The following is a 20,424-nucleotide window of genomic DNA, read 5'->3' on the forward strand; positions in this document are numbered from 1 at the left end:
ATAATGATTTATATATCTATTTATAATAATTTTTGTCTTGACCCTTTTTAAAGAAAAATGCAAGACTTAATGAGCATAATGCATCCCAAAGATATTATAACTGTCAACACAATGTTCTTTTTTACATGCCCATAACTTCAATAAAGTCAAGAACAGTATTCCATGAATTCCTTGTTATTAAAGAAAGCTTTTCTTGTGAAAGAAAGCTTTTTTCTTTATAATTACATAACAAATAAAAATGAAATAATATATGTCTCTTGCTTGTCATTGAAAATCACTGTTTTTAGAAGCTTGTCATTGGAAATCACTGTATTTAGAAGCATGTTATCTCAAATGACTGGTTCTATCTGCTTTCAGCCATAGATCAAGATGCCCAGACAAGTACACAAAGTCAGTAGTCATAGAAGTACCAGTAGCTCTGGCCAATGCACTGCAAAGGTGAAGCCCATATCCATACCATTGGAGCCTCTTAAATTGTGCCATGGAATTGACCCAAAGGAACGGATCTTTCTTGAGGCAGCTGCAAGAGGGGATAGGCACACTATGATCCAGTGTCTTCAAGAACCTGTACCTGTAAATGTTAACTGCACTGACATGCTTGGACGTTCAGCCATTCAGATTGCAGTGGACAATGAAAATATAGAAATTGTTGAACTTTTGTTGAAGCAAGATGGGGTTAAAATTGGTGATGCTCTTTTGTATGCTGTCAGGGAAGGGGTGTACAAAATCGTGGAGATGCTGATTGATCATCCATCAATCACTCCAGAAATGATTGGGCATGAATGGTCAAAGTCGAAATATTCCATGGATGTGAGTGATTATGAAGAAACCTCAGACTACTCACCAGATATTTCTCCAGTAATTTTGGCTGCACATTGTAACCAGTTTGAAATACTTCACCTTTTGTTGCAACGAGGTGGAACGATTGATCGTCCACACCAGCTCTCATGTCAGTGTCGGCATTGCCAGGAACAGGTCCATGAGGATGGTCTGCGACATTCCCTTTTGAGAATCAATACATATCGTGCTCTAGCAAGTCCAGCATGGATCTCACTGACAAGTTCTGATCCAATTTTGTCTGCTTTCAAGCTTTCCTGGGAGCTTGAAAAACTTGCCCTTCGTGAAAATGAGTTCAAAGATATGTACTTAGGTCTGAGTGACCAATGCAAGAGGTTTGCCTGTGATCTTCTGGATCAGTGTCGGAGCAGTGAGGAAGTAATTGCAGTGCTCAACAGAAAAAAAGAGATAGATAATGAAGATGAAGCAACACAGGCAACGGACAGTGATAGGCTCACACTGACCAGACTCAAGTTGGCTTTGAAATATGAACAGAAGCAGGTACGTTAATAAGTTGTTAAATTGACCCTCCTAGAGATAATTAAAAGTCACATCGAAGCTGATGAAGTAATGAACTATTTCTTGTTGTTGTTGTTGTTGTAGGGTTTAACGCCATTTTTCAGCACACGATAGGCTATACATGGCAGCCAGTATTAATGGTGGAGGAAGAACCCGGGAAAACCCCGGAAAGAACCACTGACCAATGAGAAGCTACTGGCAAGCTTTCTCACATACCCACATTGGCTGAATCTGAGACTTGAACCCACACAGACAGGTGAGATGGCAGTGATCCGTAATGGAAAGCACTAGACCACTTAGCCACTTGGGGCCCCAAACGATTTCTTGATGTGAAGAATGACATCATAATCAAAGTTTCTCATACATACATTTTATCAAATAAAATCAGAATAATAAATAAGGGGTTCGAGAAAACGTTTAGTGCAGATGTGTATGCGATGTTAGTACTATTATATTTCTTCTCTAGTTACATGATTGTGTCATAATACATTAAGAAAACAATCATTACCATGCTAATGTTAAAAAGTCATCTGTTTGCCAAGGCAGATATTGCACTGCAGTTGCCTCCACTTGGATGCCAAATCCCATCAGTCACCTGTTTCAGTGCAAGGTCAATATACTCTTATTTGAGGACCCTCAGACTCCATACACTTTGTGGCTTTTCATCAGTTTGAGCAATCCTTCAGAGCTTTCTCATATCATGGATATGTGCTTAGCATTTTCTGTTCAAATGTCACTTTTTCCGTCATAGCTGAATATTTTTGCTCTTCTATTTTTCAAAAACTAATGATGCAATAAGCTGATTAAAGTCCTCTTTATTGCCTGCTCTGCAGTCTGTAGTACTTACAATTTATCACAGATAACTACCTTAATTGTAAGTTTTATCAAGGTAATCATTATTCATTCTCAAAATTTTCTCTGGCATTTTCATAATTCCTAGCATCCAGTTCAGTTAAGTTTGCCATTATGCATGTCTGATTTTACCTGTATATACCACTGTTCCAGGGCTGGATTTAGACATGGTGAGGCCCTAAGCTATGGGAAGCTGTAGAGGCCCTATTTGGTAGGTGTTAACAGAGAACGAGGCTTTGAAAGAACTGAACTTGGAAACCTTTTGCTAATTATTACAATGTAAATTATGTAATTTATATAAAATATGTTACATAGATAATAATAGTGAACTTATTATGCAAGAAATCATGGGTTAAATTATTATTTGAAACATAAATTATAATAAAACTAACAAATTTTAAACAATTCTGAAATTCTTGAGAGACCCTTTCAGACTGAGGCCCTACACTGTAGCTTGTTTAGCTTATGCCTATATTAAGCCCTACATTTTTCTGCCATCGCAAATTACAGGTAAGAACAACAAAATGGCAGGAGTAAAAGTGAGGTATAAAGACGCCTTAAGTTGGTTGTTGATGATTAATTATTTAATTAGCAATTAATTGTTAATTAATTGGGTGGAGTTCAGTTCAATCCATACTTGTAACATTTGCCATCACAGGTCCATGTAGAGGTGACTTCATGGCACTGTTAGTTTTGCCGTCATTGCCATCTCCATGCCTTGATTCCTTACGTCTCTGTCACTGGAGACAGAAAGATTACCTGTACAGAAGCTCAGTGTTGTGTTAGACTTACTGTCCAATGGATAAGTCAATATGCACCAAATGGTTCTTTCATCCCTTGATTTAAGTGAAATTCCAAGCTCTCAGCTTTGTCTCAGTAGTCTCAAATCTGAAAGCCTGGGCAATTGTTCTCCTTTTCTTGAATAGGAATGGCAGTCATACACATTTTTGCCTAACCCCTTCGGTCCCCGAAGCAAGGGAATTGGGGCGCTATTTAATCCTGATAGCTTCCATCAGGTGGGAAAAATCATGGATCCACTAGTGACTGCCTGAACCTTACAACATAGATTCTCAAGAAAATCTTCCTTCTTCCCACCTGCTCAAAGTGAAAATGCAGGTTTTCCATCTGAACCCAGAGATGTTTAACCTACAAGTCTGGCTAATCTCAAACAAGCCCTCTGAAAGAAAACAAAGTTCTCAAACATATAACTGTTGTTTGGACAGAGAGGTCCGCCACTTGAAAAGCTTACATTTGGGTGAATGGAATGTTTTATTCCCAGTAGTGCATGCAGGGACACATCTCCTTTAATTGTCTTGGTGCCACAAATAACTAACTTTACATAGCTTTTGAGGAGGAGAAGTTAGCTGCAGTGACAATCAAGGGTTGCCATTCCATGACCTCAGACATGCTTTGCCATCATGAATGCTAGAAGGTAGGACGGAACAAAGATATCTTTGACCTTCTTGCTCATTTATAAATGTGTTGACCAAAGGTCATGGCACATTGCCCAAATGGAATCTGATATGGGTTTTGACATGGCTGAACAAGACACTGATCAAACTACAGCCTAGTGCCTCTCTGATTCACTTTTATGTACAAGACTTGCTTCAAAGTCATCAAATTTCTTCATCAATCAAAATTAGTTAGATACACATGTTATTGGTGAACCTGAACTCTGCTCAAGGGAAATCAGTACTTTGCTTTGAAACTTCTTTCTCATTTGGGATCCTTCTTCAAAAATGTGTGGTACCTGAAGTGAACTGAGCAGATCAGAAGATGAAGATAGATCTTGTTTGCAGCATTCAAAGTACGAAGGGATGATATTTCTGCTTACTTATGCACTTTCATTCTGGATCATCTGCTCCGTCATTCTGGATAAATGGGTTATCCTCTCAATATACGTTGAACAGACCCCAGACCAGATGTCCATTTTTTAGGGGTGGGTGGTGAATTTCTATCAAACTCGAATATTTCCTATTTACATGTATTTCAAGATTATTTTTTCAGCTTCTGTAGTGGATATAATAAACACTTTTTTGGTATGAAAAATCAATGCAAGAATATTTTTGGAAGCTATTTAGGGTTGGGACCTTTTTAAAAAGGGTCCCTTGACTTGAGAAATCATTCAGGTGCCCCTAAAGAGTAATAATTTGCCCTAAAGAGTAATATTGTCCCCTAAAGAGTAATACTGTCCCCTAAAGAGTAATACTGTCCCCATAAGAGTAATACCATGCCTCTAAAGAGTAATATAGTTCCCCTAAAGACCAATACCATACCCTTAAAGAGTAATAGTGCCCCTAAAGAGTAATATAGTGCCCATGAAGAGTAATACTGTGCCCTAAAGAGTAATACTGTCCCCTAAAGAGTAATACCATGCCTCTAAAGAGTAATATAGTTCCCCTAAAGACTAATACCATACTCTTAAAAAGTAATTGTGCCCCATAAGAGTAATACAGTGCCCCTAAAGAGTAATAAACTGCATTAAAGAGTAATATAGTGCCCCCTAAAGAGTAATACATTGAATCTAAATCATAATATAGTGCCTCTAAAGAGTAATACTGTGCACCTAGAGAGTAATGCTCTGTCCCTAAAGAGTAATATCATGTCCCATAAGAGCACTACAGTGCCCCTAAAGAGTAATAGTATGTCCCTAAAGAGTAATAGTGCCCCTCAAGAATAACACAATGCTCCTAAAGAGTAATATTATGCCCCTAAAGAGTAATACATTGCCTTTAAAGAGTAATACCATGTCCCTAAAGAGTAATACCATGTCTCTAAAAAGTAATATCATGTCCCCATAAGAGCACTACAGTGCCCCAAAGAGTAATATTGTGTCCCTAAAGAGCAATAAGTGTCCCTAAAGAATAACACAGTGCTCCTAAAGAGTAATATTATGCCCCTAAAGAGTAATTTATTGCCTTTAAAGAGTAATACCATGCACCTAAAGAGTAATACCATGTCCCTAAAGAGGAATACATTTCTCCTAGAGTAGTACAGTGCCCATAAAGAGTAATACAATGCCCCTAGAGAGTAATAGTTCCCCTAAAAATAATACAGTGCCTCTAAAGAGTAATACAGTGCCCCTAGGGAGTAATACAGTACTCCTAAATAGAAATATTGTGCCTCCTAAAAGTAATACAGTGCCCCAAAGAGTAATGCAATGCCCCTAAAAGATAATATAGTGTCCCTAAATGTAATACAATGTTCCTAATGGGTAATAGTGACCCTTAAGGGTAACATATTGCCCCTACAGAGTAATACAGAAGATATGCATAGTGCCCCTAAGAGTAACAGAATTCCTCTGAAGAGTAATGCAGTGCCCCTAAAGAGTGACACATGTATAAGACGTTAGAACTTGTCTTACAATTAATGCAAGAAAAATAAAAAGTAACAGTTTATAAAACAGTTGTTTTGCTGTCACTCAGTCTAATTTGGCAAACCAATATTATATTCAGTTACAGATAAGTCTCTGTTTCCTGATTGGTTAGTCAGTGATGTCATTCACACAACAATGATTAATTTCCCATGAACTGCAGTGATTCAATGGTGATTTTACGTTGATGCAGTGCATAGTTGGTGAAAAGTACATATTTTTTGTACTGTTGTCAAAGATGCAGCTTGATGGTAATCTGGGGAATCATGCATTTGTAATATGCATTCTGTAGATGATATTGGATTTACCTGATTGACGAACTGTTTATGACTACTGAATGTTCATCTTTAAGAATTTTCCTACATTTACATTTGGTATAATTTGGGGCAAATGTAAATTAAATTTCCCATACTTTATTAACAATGAACATGTATTGAAAGGTAGGTAGATTTCATTAAGTATTTCTGTCATAATTTTAAGACATAAAAACAATCCTGACAAAAAATCATTGACCTATAATTATTGATCATTTAATAATTTTGATTGCAACAAAATTGGTTGAAGAATTCCTAAACCAAACATTTTGTTAAAGATAAATGTACTATGCATATTGTTGTATAAACAGAAAAATATTTTATCTTTGAAGCTATGTGGAGAAAACTAGGGTAATTGTTTTTCAATTATTACATTGAGGTCATCTGGTGAGGGATATATGCCATGATTAAAGACTTTATGACATAGTAAGAAAAGAAAAGCGGATAGAAAATGTTGCAAGAACATGGCATGTGTTTTCTATTTTATGATAATGTTCTCACTTATATTATTATCATCAGTTATGTAATATAAAAAAAGAAATCACTTTATTTTAATTATTCCATTTGACATTGTAATTCAGTAGAAAATAAAACATTAATTATTTCAGTTCTAATATATTGATAGTCTTCTGACATCTTTGATAATTGAACAAAACTATCACACCTCTGAAAAATGTGTGTGGGTGTGTATGTGTTATATCGCTATGACGTCTACAGTGTGACAGCTTATAGTGATGTCTAGCACTGGGGCATCATGCCACAGACATGTAGCATGATGTCCCACCCAGTCACATTATCCTGACACCAGGCCGACTAGTCCTAACACTAAACTCTTAATGCTGAGCGTCAAGCGAGGCAGCTGTTAGTACCATTTTTGTAAGTCTTTGGTATGACTCAGCTGGGGATCGAACCCACAACCTACCACATCCGAGGCAGATGCTCTAACCACTAGGCCACTGGAGCAGTTTCTGACAAATGTTGCAAAACATATTTTTTTCTTCCAAAATTTGGCCCACCTGTCCTTGGTCAGCATTTGGTCAAGTCTTTTGTATATCCTGCTTTGGCATAATCCCAACAAGCAACCATTTTTGCATCTATCTGTGTGTCAGTTCATGCAAAGATTAAGATCAGTGCTTGGTCATTTTAGATAAAGCTATTACATTCTAGCTAAATAATGAATCTCATGTTGATAGCTTTGGGTACTTCTGTTTTACATTTTTAGTTTTTTGTTGACTTTTCATGTGTATTTATTTTTTCTGTCACACATTTCATGAGTAATTATTACTTTTGTATCATATTTCATGAATAGTTGTTCTGTCACATTTTACGAGTGGTTCATTTGTGTCAAATTTCTTGAGTAGTTATTACTTCTGTATCATATTTCATGAATAGTTGTTCTATCACATTTCATTGGTGTCAAATTTCATGTAGTTATTACTTCTGTATCATATTTCACAAATAGTTGTTCTGTCACATTTAATGAGTGGTTCATTTGTGTCAACTTTCATGAGTAGTTATTATTTCTGTTAGGTATGTTTAATTTATATTGTGTGATGGCTTTTGTTCATGATTGTATGTTATGTATATATAATTTGTATTGTGTAATTAAGCTTTGTCCTTAATCGAAGGCAGGAGTTTCATACATGACTAATGTCATTTGTTTTAAACAATGTATTACATAGCTATTTCAAGATTTTTATTATTTATAGGTAAAGATGTTTAGTTGGATTTTATTTGAGGTCATGGATTTTCTTCTTTGAAATTCCTGGTTACCTGATGTTTAGTATGTCCATTAGTCAACTTTTAGTAGTAGACTTGATGTTGCTGAGAACTTAGAATGTTCTAGAAATTAACTTTTGTCCCATGTCTTGGTCCTCTTATTGTATCTTAGGTTTTTATACTAAAGATGTTTATATTAGAATTACTCATTACTATCTTAACATCTGAAGTGGAATCAGTCTTACAGTTAGGTTTTTATTTGAGAGATTTTATTTATTTCAATTATTCATTGGAACTACTAAGTGCTCATTAATATTTTTTGTCAAAATAAATAACTATTTTGAAATCATTGTGTATTTATTTAGAGGCGTTTTGGATTATATCATTGTGATACATCAAGACTGTTAGCATAATTAAATCCCAATTAATTCTAAAAGTTCAATCAGAAGTATAAAAAAAAAGCATAGAGTATTCTGAATGAATTCCTATCTTGAATGTGCCGATATACCAACAACCTGGAGTATTGTTATAAACTGTTGGTAAATCAACACATTCATCATTGGAATTCATTCAGGATATTTTATGCTTTTTGACTTGTGACTGAACTTTTAGGATAATTTGGAATATTATTCACAATACTGTAGGTTCTTTTTAAATTTTCACTTTGTATTCTTGGCAAATAAATTATTTGTTGAATTTTATTAAGCTTGTTGCTTTTCAAACTTTTCTGTTACTTGGTTTAAGACCATAGAGTTGTAACACTTCTATGTCACATTTCATGAGGTGTTATTACACTCAACACATAAGTTCATTAAAAGATCTGAAGATAATCAAATAATAATAATAATAATAATAATAATATTAAAATAATAATAAAATAATAATAATAATAATAATAATAATAATAATAATAATATTAATATTAATAATAATAATAATAAAATAATAATAATAATAATAATAATAATAATAAAATAATAATGCTTTATTTATAGAGGGTGACTCATTAGTCAAGGACTATTCTCCCTTGAGGCCCTCTTAAGGAGAGTATAACAATGCACATTATATGAAGATAGCAATAATTACTGTTTATTTTAACATGTTTAGTATTAAAATACTAAATTCAATTATCTATTAGAAACACATACATGCTCATGATATCTCTTCTTAAATACTCTAATATTTTCAGCAGATTTTACATGTAGTGGGAGCTTGTTCCACAGAACTATACCAGAGTATTAGAGGCTCTTTTTAAATTGCTCTGTTCTTGGTTTTGGTGCTAGAAGATTTCCATGTGATATTGATCTCAACTGGTATTGTGTTGAAAAAGGCCTGACACTACTCTGGTGCAGTTCCATGTAGTCATTTGTATAAAAGAACTGCCATGTGAAAATCTGTTCTGTCATATATTATGAACCATTTGAGTTCTGAAAAACAATGCTTTTAAGGGATGATCAATAGATGCATCTAAAATTATGCGTGCTGCTTGTTTCTGAAGTTTATAAATCCTGTCAAGCTCAGATTTTTCAAAGTTTCCCCGTACATTTGAACAATAATCCATTGTTGGAAGAATATATGACTTGTACTATAGATTGCAAGTTTCCATAGGTAAATATTTCTTGATTCTGCTGAGTAGGGCAATTTTGGATGACAGTGTTTTACAAAGTTATCAATATGGTCATCCCATAATAAATTATTATCTACACCTACAAGCCTTTCTTATTTGACATTTTCTAATGGATAATTATTTATTGCAAGAGATAGTTCTGGGTTCCCTGACTTGTGTAGCCTTTGTGATGTCCCCAAAATCATACATTTTGTTTTACCTTCATTAATTACCATCCTATTTTGTTGTGCCCAGTTTTGGACTCTAATAAGGTCTGAGTTTAATCTTGATTGGATAACTTTAGTATCAGTACTAATGTATACAAGGCTGCATCATCTGCAAACAAATGGCTAAAGTTTAAGGTAGAACAAATTCATTTATTGGGGTCAGGTTAGTGGTTAGAGCATCTGCCTTGGATACAGGAGGTCACTGGTTCAAACCCTGTCCAAGTCATACCAAAGACGTTTAAAAATGGTACTAACAGCTGCCTCGCTTGATGCTCAGCATTAAGAGATTAGTGTTAAGATTGGTTGGCCTGGTGTCAGGGTAATATGGCTGGGTGGGACATGATGCTGCATGTCTGTGACATGATGCCCCAGTGCTAGACATCAGTACAAACAGTACAAACTGCCATGCTGCAGACATCATTGTGATAGGCCTAAAAAATTGTTAAAGCTACGTTAAAAATCCAAATCACACACACGCACAGTTTGAATTTTTGAATATTCAATATTTGCCTTTTCATTGAAAATTGTTTAATTCTACATAGATTGTAATCAAGTATCCTATTTTTTCCAGTTTGTTGCCCACCCACATTGCCAACAACTGCTCACATCTATTTGGTATGAGGGTCTACCCAGTTGGCGGAAGAGAAATGGAGTCACTAAGTTCCTACTCTGCATTGGTCTTATATGTTTACTTCCATTTATGTCCATCTATTATTTGATATTCCCACGCAGTAAAATTGGACAACTACTACGAAGTCCGTTCATGAAATTTCTGTATCACAGTGCATCCTTTGGAGTATTTCTGTTTTTATTGGTTTGCGCATCCACTGATATTGCATTTGAGGATAACAGAGAGAAGATGAGAGGGCCTCCACCCACAGAACTAGAATGGTTTATTTGTATTTGGGTAACAGGTATGTAATACATTGATTCCTAAATGTAGAATCATGATACTGGCTACCTCCAAATAAAGGAAACTTGCTCATAAAGAATGTCTTCTGTATAAGTGAATGATTTGTGTCACTGTGAATTGTCATCTGATGGGAGTATCTGAATGATGTTATTAGTGCAAATAAATAAATAGTTAATGAACTGCCACTAGAACAAGTTGTTTTTTTTGACATTTTGTTTTGAATTAACCCTGTAATCATGAAGTTGTAAAGTTGATGTTACTCATCCATAACGTCAGCATCCACAATGGTTTGGACAAATGAACACAATGGTGTGAAGACACCCATGCATATTGAATCATTGCAATTATAGGGGTTGTGTCAAAATTATTTTGAAATGCTTTCAGCTTTGTCATTTTCTGGTGAAGTTTAAGAAACAATCAAAGTTTAAATTGCTTGTTTGAAAGGCAATTGATTAACTTTTTTACCCATTTTAAATTACAGTATTGTAATTACTCCTATCATTTAAAGTCAATTCCAGTTTATTGTTTCTGCATGCTCATTGGAAGTCATATGATCAAAATTCATGTTGCAGTGGCCAACAAGAGCACATAACTCTCTTGTTGCACTGACCAACAAGGGCACATAACCCCCTTAAGTGCTGTTTTCATGTAGCACAACCAGATTTTCCCTTCATTAATGTAAATTTAATTATTTCTGATCATATGGTATATTTTAACAAATTTTACTTGAAACTGTTGTAGTGTATTGACCAGGGGGAAATAAAAGATTTTAGTTACAGCTGCTGGGAACTTGTACAAATTCTTATTTACAGGAAATAGTCAATGGTATGCTATGACTTTAAAATTACTATCATTCCTTCCTTTTTGAATGTTAACTTGCAACATATTCATCATGAGAAATCTCATGGATTTATTCAAACATATCCTGTTGCTAATTATATAAACCTGTTAAAATTGTGAAACAACTAATGTTACAATAATTATTCATTTGCCCCCCTGATGGCTCAGGAATATAGAATTTGCCCATTGTAAGAGGAAGGAATGTAGAATAGGCTTAGAGAGCCCTGCTACATGTTGTAAGAGGCTGGGATATAGAATAGGCCCAGTGTGTCCTTCCACATATTGTAAGAGGCAGGGATGTAGAATAGGTCAAGTTTAAGAGGCAGGAATTTAGAATAGTCCCAGTGTGCCCTGCCACATGTTGTAAGTATATCAGGGATGTAGAATAGGCCATGTGTGCCCTGCCACATGTTGTAAGATGCAGGGATATAGAATAGGCCCAGTGTAACCTGCTACATGTTGTAAGAGGCACAAATGTAGAAAAGGCCCAGTCACTGTGCCCTTCTAAATGATGAAAGAGGCTGGGATGTAGAATAGGCCCAGTGTACCCTTGCACATGTTGTAAGAGGCAGGGATGTAGAATAGGCCAGTTGTGCCCTGCCACATAATGTAAGAGGCACAGATGTAGAATAGGCCGAGTGTGCCCTGCTACATGTTATAAGAGGCAGAGATTAGAATAGGCCCAGTGTGCCCTGCCACATGTTGTAATAGGCAGGGATGTAGAATAGTCCCATTGTGCCCTGCCACATGTTGTAAGAGGCAGAGATGTAGAATAGGCCCAGTGTGCCCTGACACATCTTGTGTGCCCTGACACATCTTGTAAGAGGCAGTGATATATAGTAGGCCCAGTGTGCCCTGACACATCTTGTAATAGGCAGGGATGTAGAATAGTCCCATTGTGCCCTGCCACATGTTGTAATAGGCAGCAATATAGAATAGTCCCAGTGTGCCCTGCCACATGTTGTAAGAGGCAGGGATGTAGAATAGGCCCAGTGTGCCCTGCCACATGTTGTAATAGGCAGGGATGTAGAATAGACCCAGTGTGCCCTGCCACATGTTGCAATAGGCAAGGATATAGAATAGGCCCAGTGTGCCTTGCCACATGTTATAAGAGGCAGCAATATAGAATTTGCCCAGTGTGCCCTGCCATATGTTGTAATAGGCAGGGATATAGAATAGGCCCAGTGTGCCCTGCCACATGTTGTAATAGGCAGGGATATAGAATAGGACCAGTGTGCCCTGCCACATGTTGTAAGAGGCAGGGATGTAGAATAGGCCCAGTGTGCCCTGCCACATGTTGTAATAGGCAGGGATGTAGAATAGACCCAGTGTACCCTGCCACATGTTGCAATAGGCAAGGATATTGAATAGACCCAGTGTGCCCTGCCACATGTTGTAAGAGGCAGGGATGTAGAATAGGCCCAGTGTGCCCTGCCACATGTTGTAAGAGGCAGGGATATATAGTAGGCCCAATGTGCCCTGCCACATGTTGCAATAGGCAAGGATATAGAATAGGCCCAGTGTGCCCTGCCACATGTTGAAACAGGCAGGGATGTAGAATAGACCCAGTGTGCCCTGCCACATGTTGTAATAGACAGGGATATAGAATAGGCCCAGTGTGCCTTGCCACATGTTATAAGAGGCAGCAATATAGAATAGGCCCAGTGTGCCCTGCTACATGTTGTAAGAGGCAGGGATATAGAATAGGCCCAGTGTGCCCTGCCACATGTCATAAGAGGCAGCAATATAGAATAGGCCCAGTGTGCCCTGCCATATGTTGTAATAGGCAGGGATATAGAATAGGCCCAGTGTGCCCTGCCACATGTTGTAATAGGCAGGGATATAGAATAGGACCAGTGTGCCCTGCCACATGTTGTAAGAGGCAGGGATGTAGAATAGGCCCAGTGTGCCCTGCCACATGTTGTAATAGGCAGGGATGTATAATAGACCCAGTGTGCCCTGCCACATGTTGCAATAGACAAGGATATTGAATAGGCCCAGTGTGCCCTGCCACATGTTGTAAGAGGCAGGGATGTAGAATAGGCCCAGTGTGCCCTGCCACATGTTGTAAGAGGCAGGGATATATAGTAGGCCCAGTGTGCCCTGCCACATGTTGTAATAGGCAGGGATGTAGAATAGTCCTATTGTGCCCTGCCACATGTTGTAATAGGCAGCAATATAGAATAGGACCAGTGTGCCCTGCCACATGTTGTAAGAGGCAGGGATGTAGAATAGGCCCAGTGTACCCTGCCACATGTTGTAATAGGTAGGGATGTAAAATAGACCCAGTGTGCCCTGCCACATGTTGTAATAGGCAGGCATGTAGAATAGACCCAGTGTGCCCTGCCACATGTTGCAATAGGCAAGGATATAGAATAGACCCAGTGTGCCTTGCCACATGTTGTAACAGGCAGGGATGTAGAATAGACCCAGCATGCCCTGCCACATGATGCAATAGGCAGAAATAGAATAGGCCCAGTGTGCCCTGCCACATGTTGTAATAGGCAGGGATGTAGAATAGGCCCAGTGTGCCCTGCCACATGTTATAAGAGGCAGCAATATAGAATAGGCCCAGTGTGCCCTGCCACATGTTGTAAGAGGCAGGGATGTGGAATAGGCCCAGTGTGCCCTGACACATGTTGTAATAGGCAGTGATATAGAATAGGCCTAGTGTACCCTGCCACATGTTGTAATAGGCAGGGATATAGAATAGGCCCAGTGTGCCCTGCCACATGTTATAAGAGGCAGCAATATAGAATAGGCCCAGTGTGCCCTGCCACATGTTGGAAGAGGCAGGAGCCAATGAGGCTCTGCCATTAGCATGTTAGACTTGTGAGTGAAAGCATGCAGGTTTGAATCCTACCATCAGACCAGCATGTATCAGCTACTATGGTGCATCCATGGGGAGATTCACTTTATTCTAATTGCCTCAGCATTAAATAACATACTTGTGTTTCTGTGCCTTAAAACACCATACCCAACCAAACCAAACCAAATCAGTATTTGTTTATTATATTATTTGATATTATTCAAATTATTTATTTCAGGGTTTATCTGGGCCGAATGTAAACAGCTATGGGATGAAGGACTAAAAGCATACATTCGTCAGTGGTGGAACTGGCTTGACTTTATCATGCTCTCCCTTTATCTTGCCACATTTGCTCTGCGATTTGTTGCATATTTTCAAATCGAGTATGGAAAGTACGGACCCAGAGAAATGAGGAGGGAAGAATGGCCTCTATGGGACCCCACTTTAATATCTGAAGGCCTTTTTGCTGTAGCCAACGTTTTCAGCTTTTCTCGAATCATCTATCTATTCCAGGCAGATCAGTATCTGGGCCCACTTCAGATTTCATTGGGATGCATGCTGATAGATATTGCAAAGTTCTTATTTATATTTTTCCTTGTCTTGACATCCTTTGCCTGTGGTTTGAATCAGTTATACTGGTACTATAATCCATCAAAGCAGGGCAATCCTTCAGCATTTTTCACGTAAGTTTCTATAAATTGTATCAACTGCTGATCACTGAATAGATGACCCTGTGCTGAAGTTGAAGAATTCTGTATGCGTTTTAAAATTGAACCAAGACATTTTCATGTTTTATAGCAAACTACTCATGTGCTCTTCAGGAATCAACATCATATTATTGTTCTTGTTGTTTTAATGATAGGAGGTCACATTTTCTTGCATACAAATAAATATTTAAAAAGTGTTGAAGACTAAACTTTTGATGCTGTATTCCTATATGTAAAAAAAAACTGTTCCAAATCATTCTCTCCATAATGAGGCCATATCTTTACTGGTCATCTGTCGTTTTTTGTTTTTGACCACTGTTTCTAAAGTAGGGATGAGAAATATAATAAACCATAAATATATATTGGTTTGGAATATGAGAAATTCCATTGGCAGGCTTATGATTCATTGGCCTAGGTCACCTGATCTGCTTCAGCTTTCATACAAAATTTGGAATGGAAAGCAAAAAATTAGAATGGAACAAGACTAGACACCCCAAATTTTGGGATGCTAGTCAGCACTGTGTGCATTGAGTGGGATTTCCATATCTCAAACCAGTGCAAATGATATAGATTTGTCTTCATGGAATTTTGTGTACACTTTTTAGAAACTACTTTGCAATTTTCAAATCATTATTGTCAAACATATTAATATTAATATTAATCATAACTTTAAGCTAGTTCTTATATGCAAATATTTTGAAAAAAACTTATTAAGAATTCAGTGTTCTGTGTAAATAAAAGAACTATGTTGATGGTTTTGTGTTGTAAAAATATTAGATGGTGTGAATAATTAAAAACAATAAAATGGTGAGATTCTGTGATTCATAAGTGTTGTTCCATTTCAGACTGACCAGTAGCTACAGAACACTGTATTGGTCACTCTTCAGCCTAACCCAGGTCAAGGACATCAAGCTAGAGGGCGGGCAAGATTTTACAGAGACAATTGGAGAGCTTCTGTTTATGGCATACCATGGACTGGCCATTATTGTTCTGACCAACATGCTTATTGCCATGATGTCTAACTCTTTCCAGGAGATTGAGGTATATATCTTGTTTGCATGTTGCTGGAAAAGATTACACAGTTTCCCCATCTATGCAGAATTAAAATTTTCATGAAATGGCAGAAAATCCAAACTTTTTTGTCTGCCTTGCTTTTGGTATAAACTTGAAATAGCAATCACTTTAAGAACTGTATGTCCATTTGTATATCTGGATGTACATCCATCCAGACCCTAAATAACTCTCAGTGTTAAAGTTACTCTTTTTTCCCTGTTTTTATTTCAGTAACATTTTACCCCACCCTCTTCAGATTTGGATGATAGATTTGGTGTGCACTTATCTTTGTCTAAAGCGATATAAATGTTTCATTAGAAAAGCTCGGGGGGGTGGGATCAATCTAAAGTGATATAAATGCTTTCATTATAAAAGCTTGGGGTGGGATCAATCTAAAGTGATATAAATGCTTTCGTTATAAAAGCATGGGGGCAAGATTGATCTAAAGCAATATAAATGCTTTCATTATAAAAGTTTGGGGGTGGGATCAATCTCAAGTGATATAAATGCTCTCATTATAAAAGCCAAGGGGTGGGATCAATCTAAAGCAATTTAAATGTTTAATTAAGCTTGGGGGCAGGATCAATCTAAAGTGATAAAAATGTTTCATCATAAAATCTTGGTGGTGGGATCAATCTAAAACAATATAAATGTTTAACTATAAAAGCTTGGGGGTGGGATCAATCTCAAGTGATATAAATGTTTCATTATAAAAGCTTGGGGGTGGGATCAATCTAAAGTGATATAAATGTTTCATTATAAAAGCATGGGGGCAGGATCAATCTAAAACAATATAAATGTTTAATTATAAAAGCTTGGGGGTGGGATCAATCTAAAGTGATATAAATGCTTTCATTATAAAAGCTTGGGGGTGGGATCAATCTAAAGTGATATAAATGTTTCATTATAAAAGCATGGGGGCAGGATCAATCTAAAACAATATAAATGTTTAATTATAAAAACTTGGGGGTGGGATCAATCTAAAGTGATATAAATGCTTTCATTATAAAAGCTTGGTGGTGGGATCAATCTAAAGTGATATAAATGCTTTCATTATAAAAGCTTGGGGGTGGGATCAATCTAAAGCGATATAAATGCTTTCATTATAAAAGCTTGGTTGTGGGATCAATCTAAAGTGATATAAATGCTTTCATTATAAAAGCTTGGTGGTGGGATCAATCTAAAGTGATATAAATGCTTTCATTATAAAATCTTGGGGGTGGGATCAATCTAAGGTGATATGAGTGCTTTCATTATAAAAGCTTGGGGGTGGGATCAATCTAAAGTGATATGAATGCTTTCATTATAAAAGCTTGGGGGTGGGATCAATCTCAAGTGATATAAATGCTCTCATTATAAAAGCCAAGGGGTGGGATCAATCTAAAGCAATTTAAATGTTTAATTAAGCTTGGGGGCAGGATCAATCTAAAGTGATAAAAATGTTTCATCATAAAATCTTGGTGGTGGGCTCAATCTAAAACAATATAAATGTTTAACTATAAAAGCTTGGGGGTGGGATCAATCTCAAGTGATATAAATGTTTCATTATAAAAGCTTGGGGGTGGGATCAATCTAAAGTGATATAAATGTTTCATTATAAAAGCATGGGGGCAGGATCAATCTAAAACAATATAAATGTTTAATTATAAAAGCTTGGGGGTGGGATCAATCTAAAGTGATATAAATGCTTTCATTATAAAAGCTTGGGGGTGGGATCAATCTAAAGTGATATAAATGTTTCATTATAAAAGCATGGGGGCAGGATCAATCTAAAACAATATAAATGTTTAATTATAAAAACTTGGGGGTGGGATCAATCTAAAGTGATATAAATGCTTTCATTATAAAAGCTTGGGGGTGGGATCAATCTAAAGTGATATAAATGCTTTCATTATAAAAGCTTGGGGGTGGGATCAATCTAAAGCGATATAAATGCTTTCATTATAAAAGCTTGGGGGTGGGATCAATCTAAAGCGATATAAATGCTTTCATTATAAAAGCTTGGGGTGGGATCAATCTAAAGTGATATAAATGCTTTCATTATAAAAGCTTGGGGTGGGATCAATCTAAAGTGATATAAATGCTTTCATTATAAAATCTTGGGGGTGGGATCAATCTAAGGTGATATGAGTGCTTTCATTATAAAAGCTTGGGGGTGGGATCAATCTAAAGTGATATGAATGCTTTCATTATAAAAGCTTGGGGGTGGGATCAATCTCAAGTGATATAAATGCTCTCATTATAAAAGCCAAGGGGTGGGATCAATCTAAAGCAATTTAAATGTTTAATTAAGCTTGGGGGCAGGATCAATCTAAAGTGATAAAAATGTTTCATCATAAAATCTTGGTGGTGGGATCAATCTAAAACAATATAAATGTTTAACTATAAAAGCTTGGGGGTGGGATCAATCTCAAGTGATATAAATGTTTCATTATAAAAGCTTGGGGGTGGGATCAATCTAAAGTGATATAAATGTTTCATTATAAAAGCATGGGGGCAGGATCAATCTAAAACAATACAAATGTTTAATTATAAAAGCTTGGGGGTGGGATCAATCTAAAGTGATATAAATGCTTTCATTATAAAAGCTTGGGGGTGGGATCAATCTAAAGTGATATAAATGTTTCATTATAAAAGCATGGGGGCAGGATCAATCTAAAACAATATAAATGTTTAATTATAAAAACTTGGGGGTGGGATCAATCTAAAGTGATATAAATGCTTTCATTATAAAAGCTTGGTGGTGGGATCAATCTAAAGTGATATAAATGCTTTCATTATAAAAGCTTGGGGGTGGGATCAATCTAAAGTGATATAAATGCTTTCATTATAAAAGCTTGGGGGTGGGATCAATCTAAAGCGATATAAATGCTTTCATTATAAAAGCTTGGGGTGGGATCAATCTAAAGTGATATAAATGCTTTCATTATAAAAGCTTGGTGGTGGGATCAATCTAAAGTGATATAAATGCTTTCATTATAAAAGCTTGGGGGTGGGATCAATCTAAGGTGATATGAATGCTTTCATTATAAAAGCTTGGGGGTGGGATCAATCTAAAGTGATATGAATGCTTTCATTATAAAAGCTTGGGGGTGGGATCAATCTAAAGTGATATAAATGCTTTCATTATAAAAGCTTGGTGGTGGGATCAATCTAAAGTCATATAAATGCTTTCATTATAAAAGCTTGGTGGTGGGAACAATCTAAAGTGATATAAATGCTTTCATTATAAAAGCTTGGTGGTGGGATCAATCTAAAGTGATATAAATGCTTTCATTATAAAAGCTTAGGGGTGGGATCAATCTAAAGTGATATAAATGCTTTCATTATAAAAGCTTGGTGGTGGGATCAATCTAAAGTGATATAAATGCTTTCATTATAAAAGCTTGGGGGTGGGATCAATCTAAAGTGATATAAATGCTTTCATTATAAAAGCTTGGGGGTGGGATCAATCTAAAGTGATATAAATGCTTTCATTATAAAAGCTTGGTGGTGGGATCAATCTAAAGTGATATAAATGTTTTCATTATAAAAGCTTGGTGGTGGGATCAATCTAAAGTGATATAAATGCTTTCATTATAAAAGCTTGGTGGTGGGATCAATCTAAAGTGATATAAATGCTTTCATTATAAAAGCTTGGTTGTGGGATCAATCTAAAGTGATATAAATGCTTTCATTATAAAAGCTTGGTGGTGGGATCAATCTAAAGTGATATAAATGCTTTTATTATAAAAGCTTGGTGGTGGGATCAATCTAAAGTGATATAAATGCTTTCATTATAAAAGCTTGGGGGTGGGATCAATCTAAAGTGATATAAATGCTTTCATTATAAAAGCTTGGGGTGGGATCAATCTAAAGTGATATAAATGCTTTCATTATAAATGCAATGGGGGTGGGATTAACTTGTAGGCCATTAGCTGTTGGTCTTCATATATCTTTCTGAAAAATTTTATGCATGTACCAGAAAATATATGAATTACCAGAAATAAAATAAAATTTACTAGATTTAACAAGATTCAGACTCAAGATTTTAAGAGAGGAGGCAATAGGCTAATCTTGTTTACTAGATGAAAAATTTCAAATACTTTTGATTGTACAGCAGGATACATATATATTCAAAATTGGACCAAATCTGGCAATGTAATTATTAATCCAAATAAACAAAGATTGATCAGAAAAGTAAAACAATCAAGCATTCTGTTTCAATTTTCTGTAATATTAAACAATTATAACAGGTTTTTTTTGTCAAGCCCATATTAGTCAGAAGTGAGACACAGCAATCATTATTCTGATGGCATTAATGTCAGGGTAAAAGTATAGGTTTCAGTTTAAGTTTTTTTGTGCAGATATTTCCTAATTCCTGTGATATCTCATCATATCTGGCATAAATCATTATGAAGCTAAGACAATTCATTCTATGTCATGATTGCATGCCCCTTTGATATTGGAGTCAAGGTCATTCATAGAGAATTTGTGCTAAGGTTTTAATTAAGGTCTTTAGTTTAATTATATTACCTAAAATCTTTTTTGGATTTTATAAATAACGAGCTTGATATAAAGCTAAGACAAATCATTCTATAACATGCTTGCGTGGGTCTTGACCTTTGGGTTAGGGTCACAGTCATAGATAATTTGTGTTTAGGTTTTGGGTCTTG

General features: G+C 36.2%; 1 protein-coding gene across 1 annotated transcript in view; it reads left to right on the plus strand.

Moving 5' to 3' along the window:
* The first annotated feature begins 369 nt into the window (after positions 1–369).
* Positions 370–20,424, plus strand: part of LOC149797730 (transient-receptor-potential-like protein) — a 63,892-nt gene continuing 43,837 nt past the window's right edge. The window contains exons 1-4 of the mRNA XM_089960796.1: positions 370–1,338; positions 10,019–10,361; positions 14,248–14,692; positions 15,562–15,757. Of these exons, the coding sequence (XP_089816922.1) occupies positions 370–1,338; positions 10,019–10,361; positions 14,248–14,692; positions 15,562–15,757 (1,953 nt within the window). The remainder of the gene's footprint in view (positions 1,339–10,018; positions 10,362–14,247; positions 14,693–15,561; positions 15,758–20,424) is intronic.

Source organism: Sinohyriopsis cumingii, chromosome 6, assembly GCF_028554795.1.
Source record: "Sinohyriopsis cumingii isolate HCF-2022 chromosome 6, ASM2855479v2, whole genome shotgun sequence".
Taxonomy (NCBI): domain Eukaryota; kingdom Metazoa; phylum Mollusca; class Bivalvia; order Unionida; family Unionidae; genus Sinohyriopsis; species Sinohyriopsis cumingii.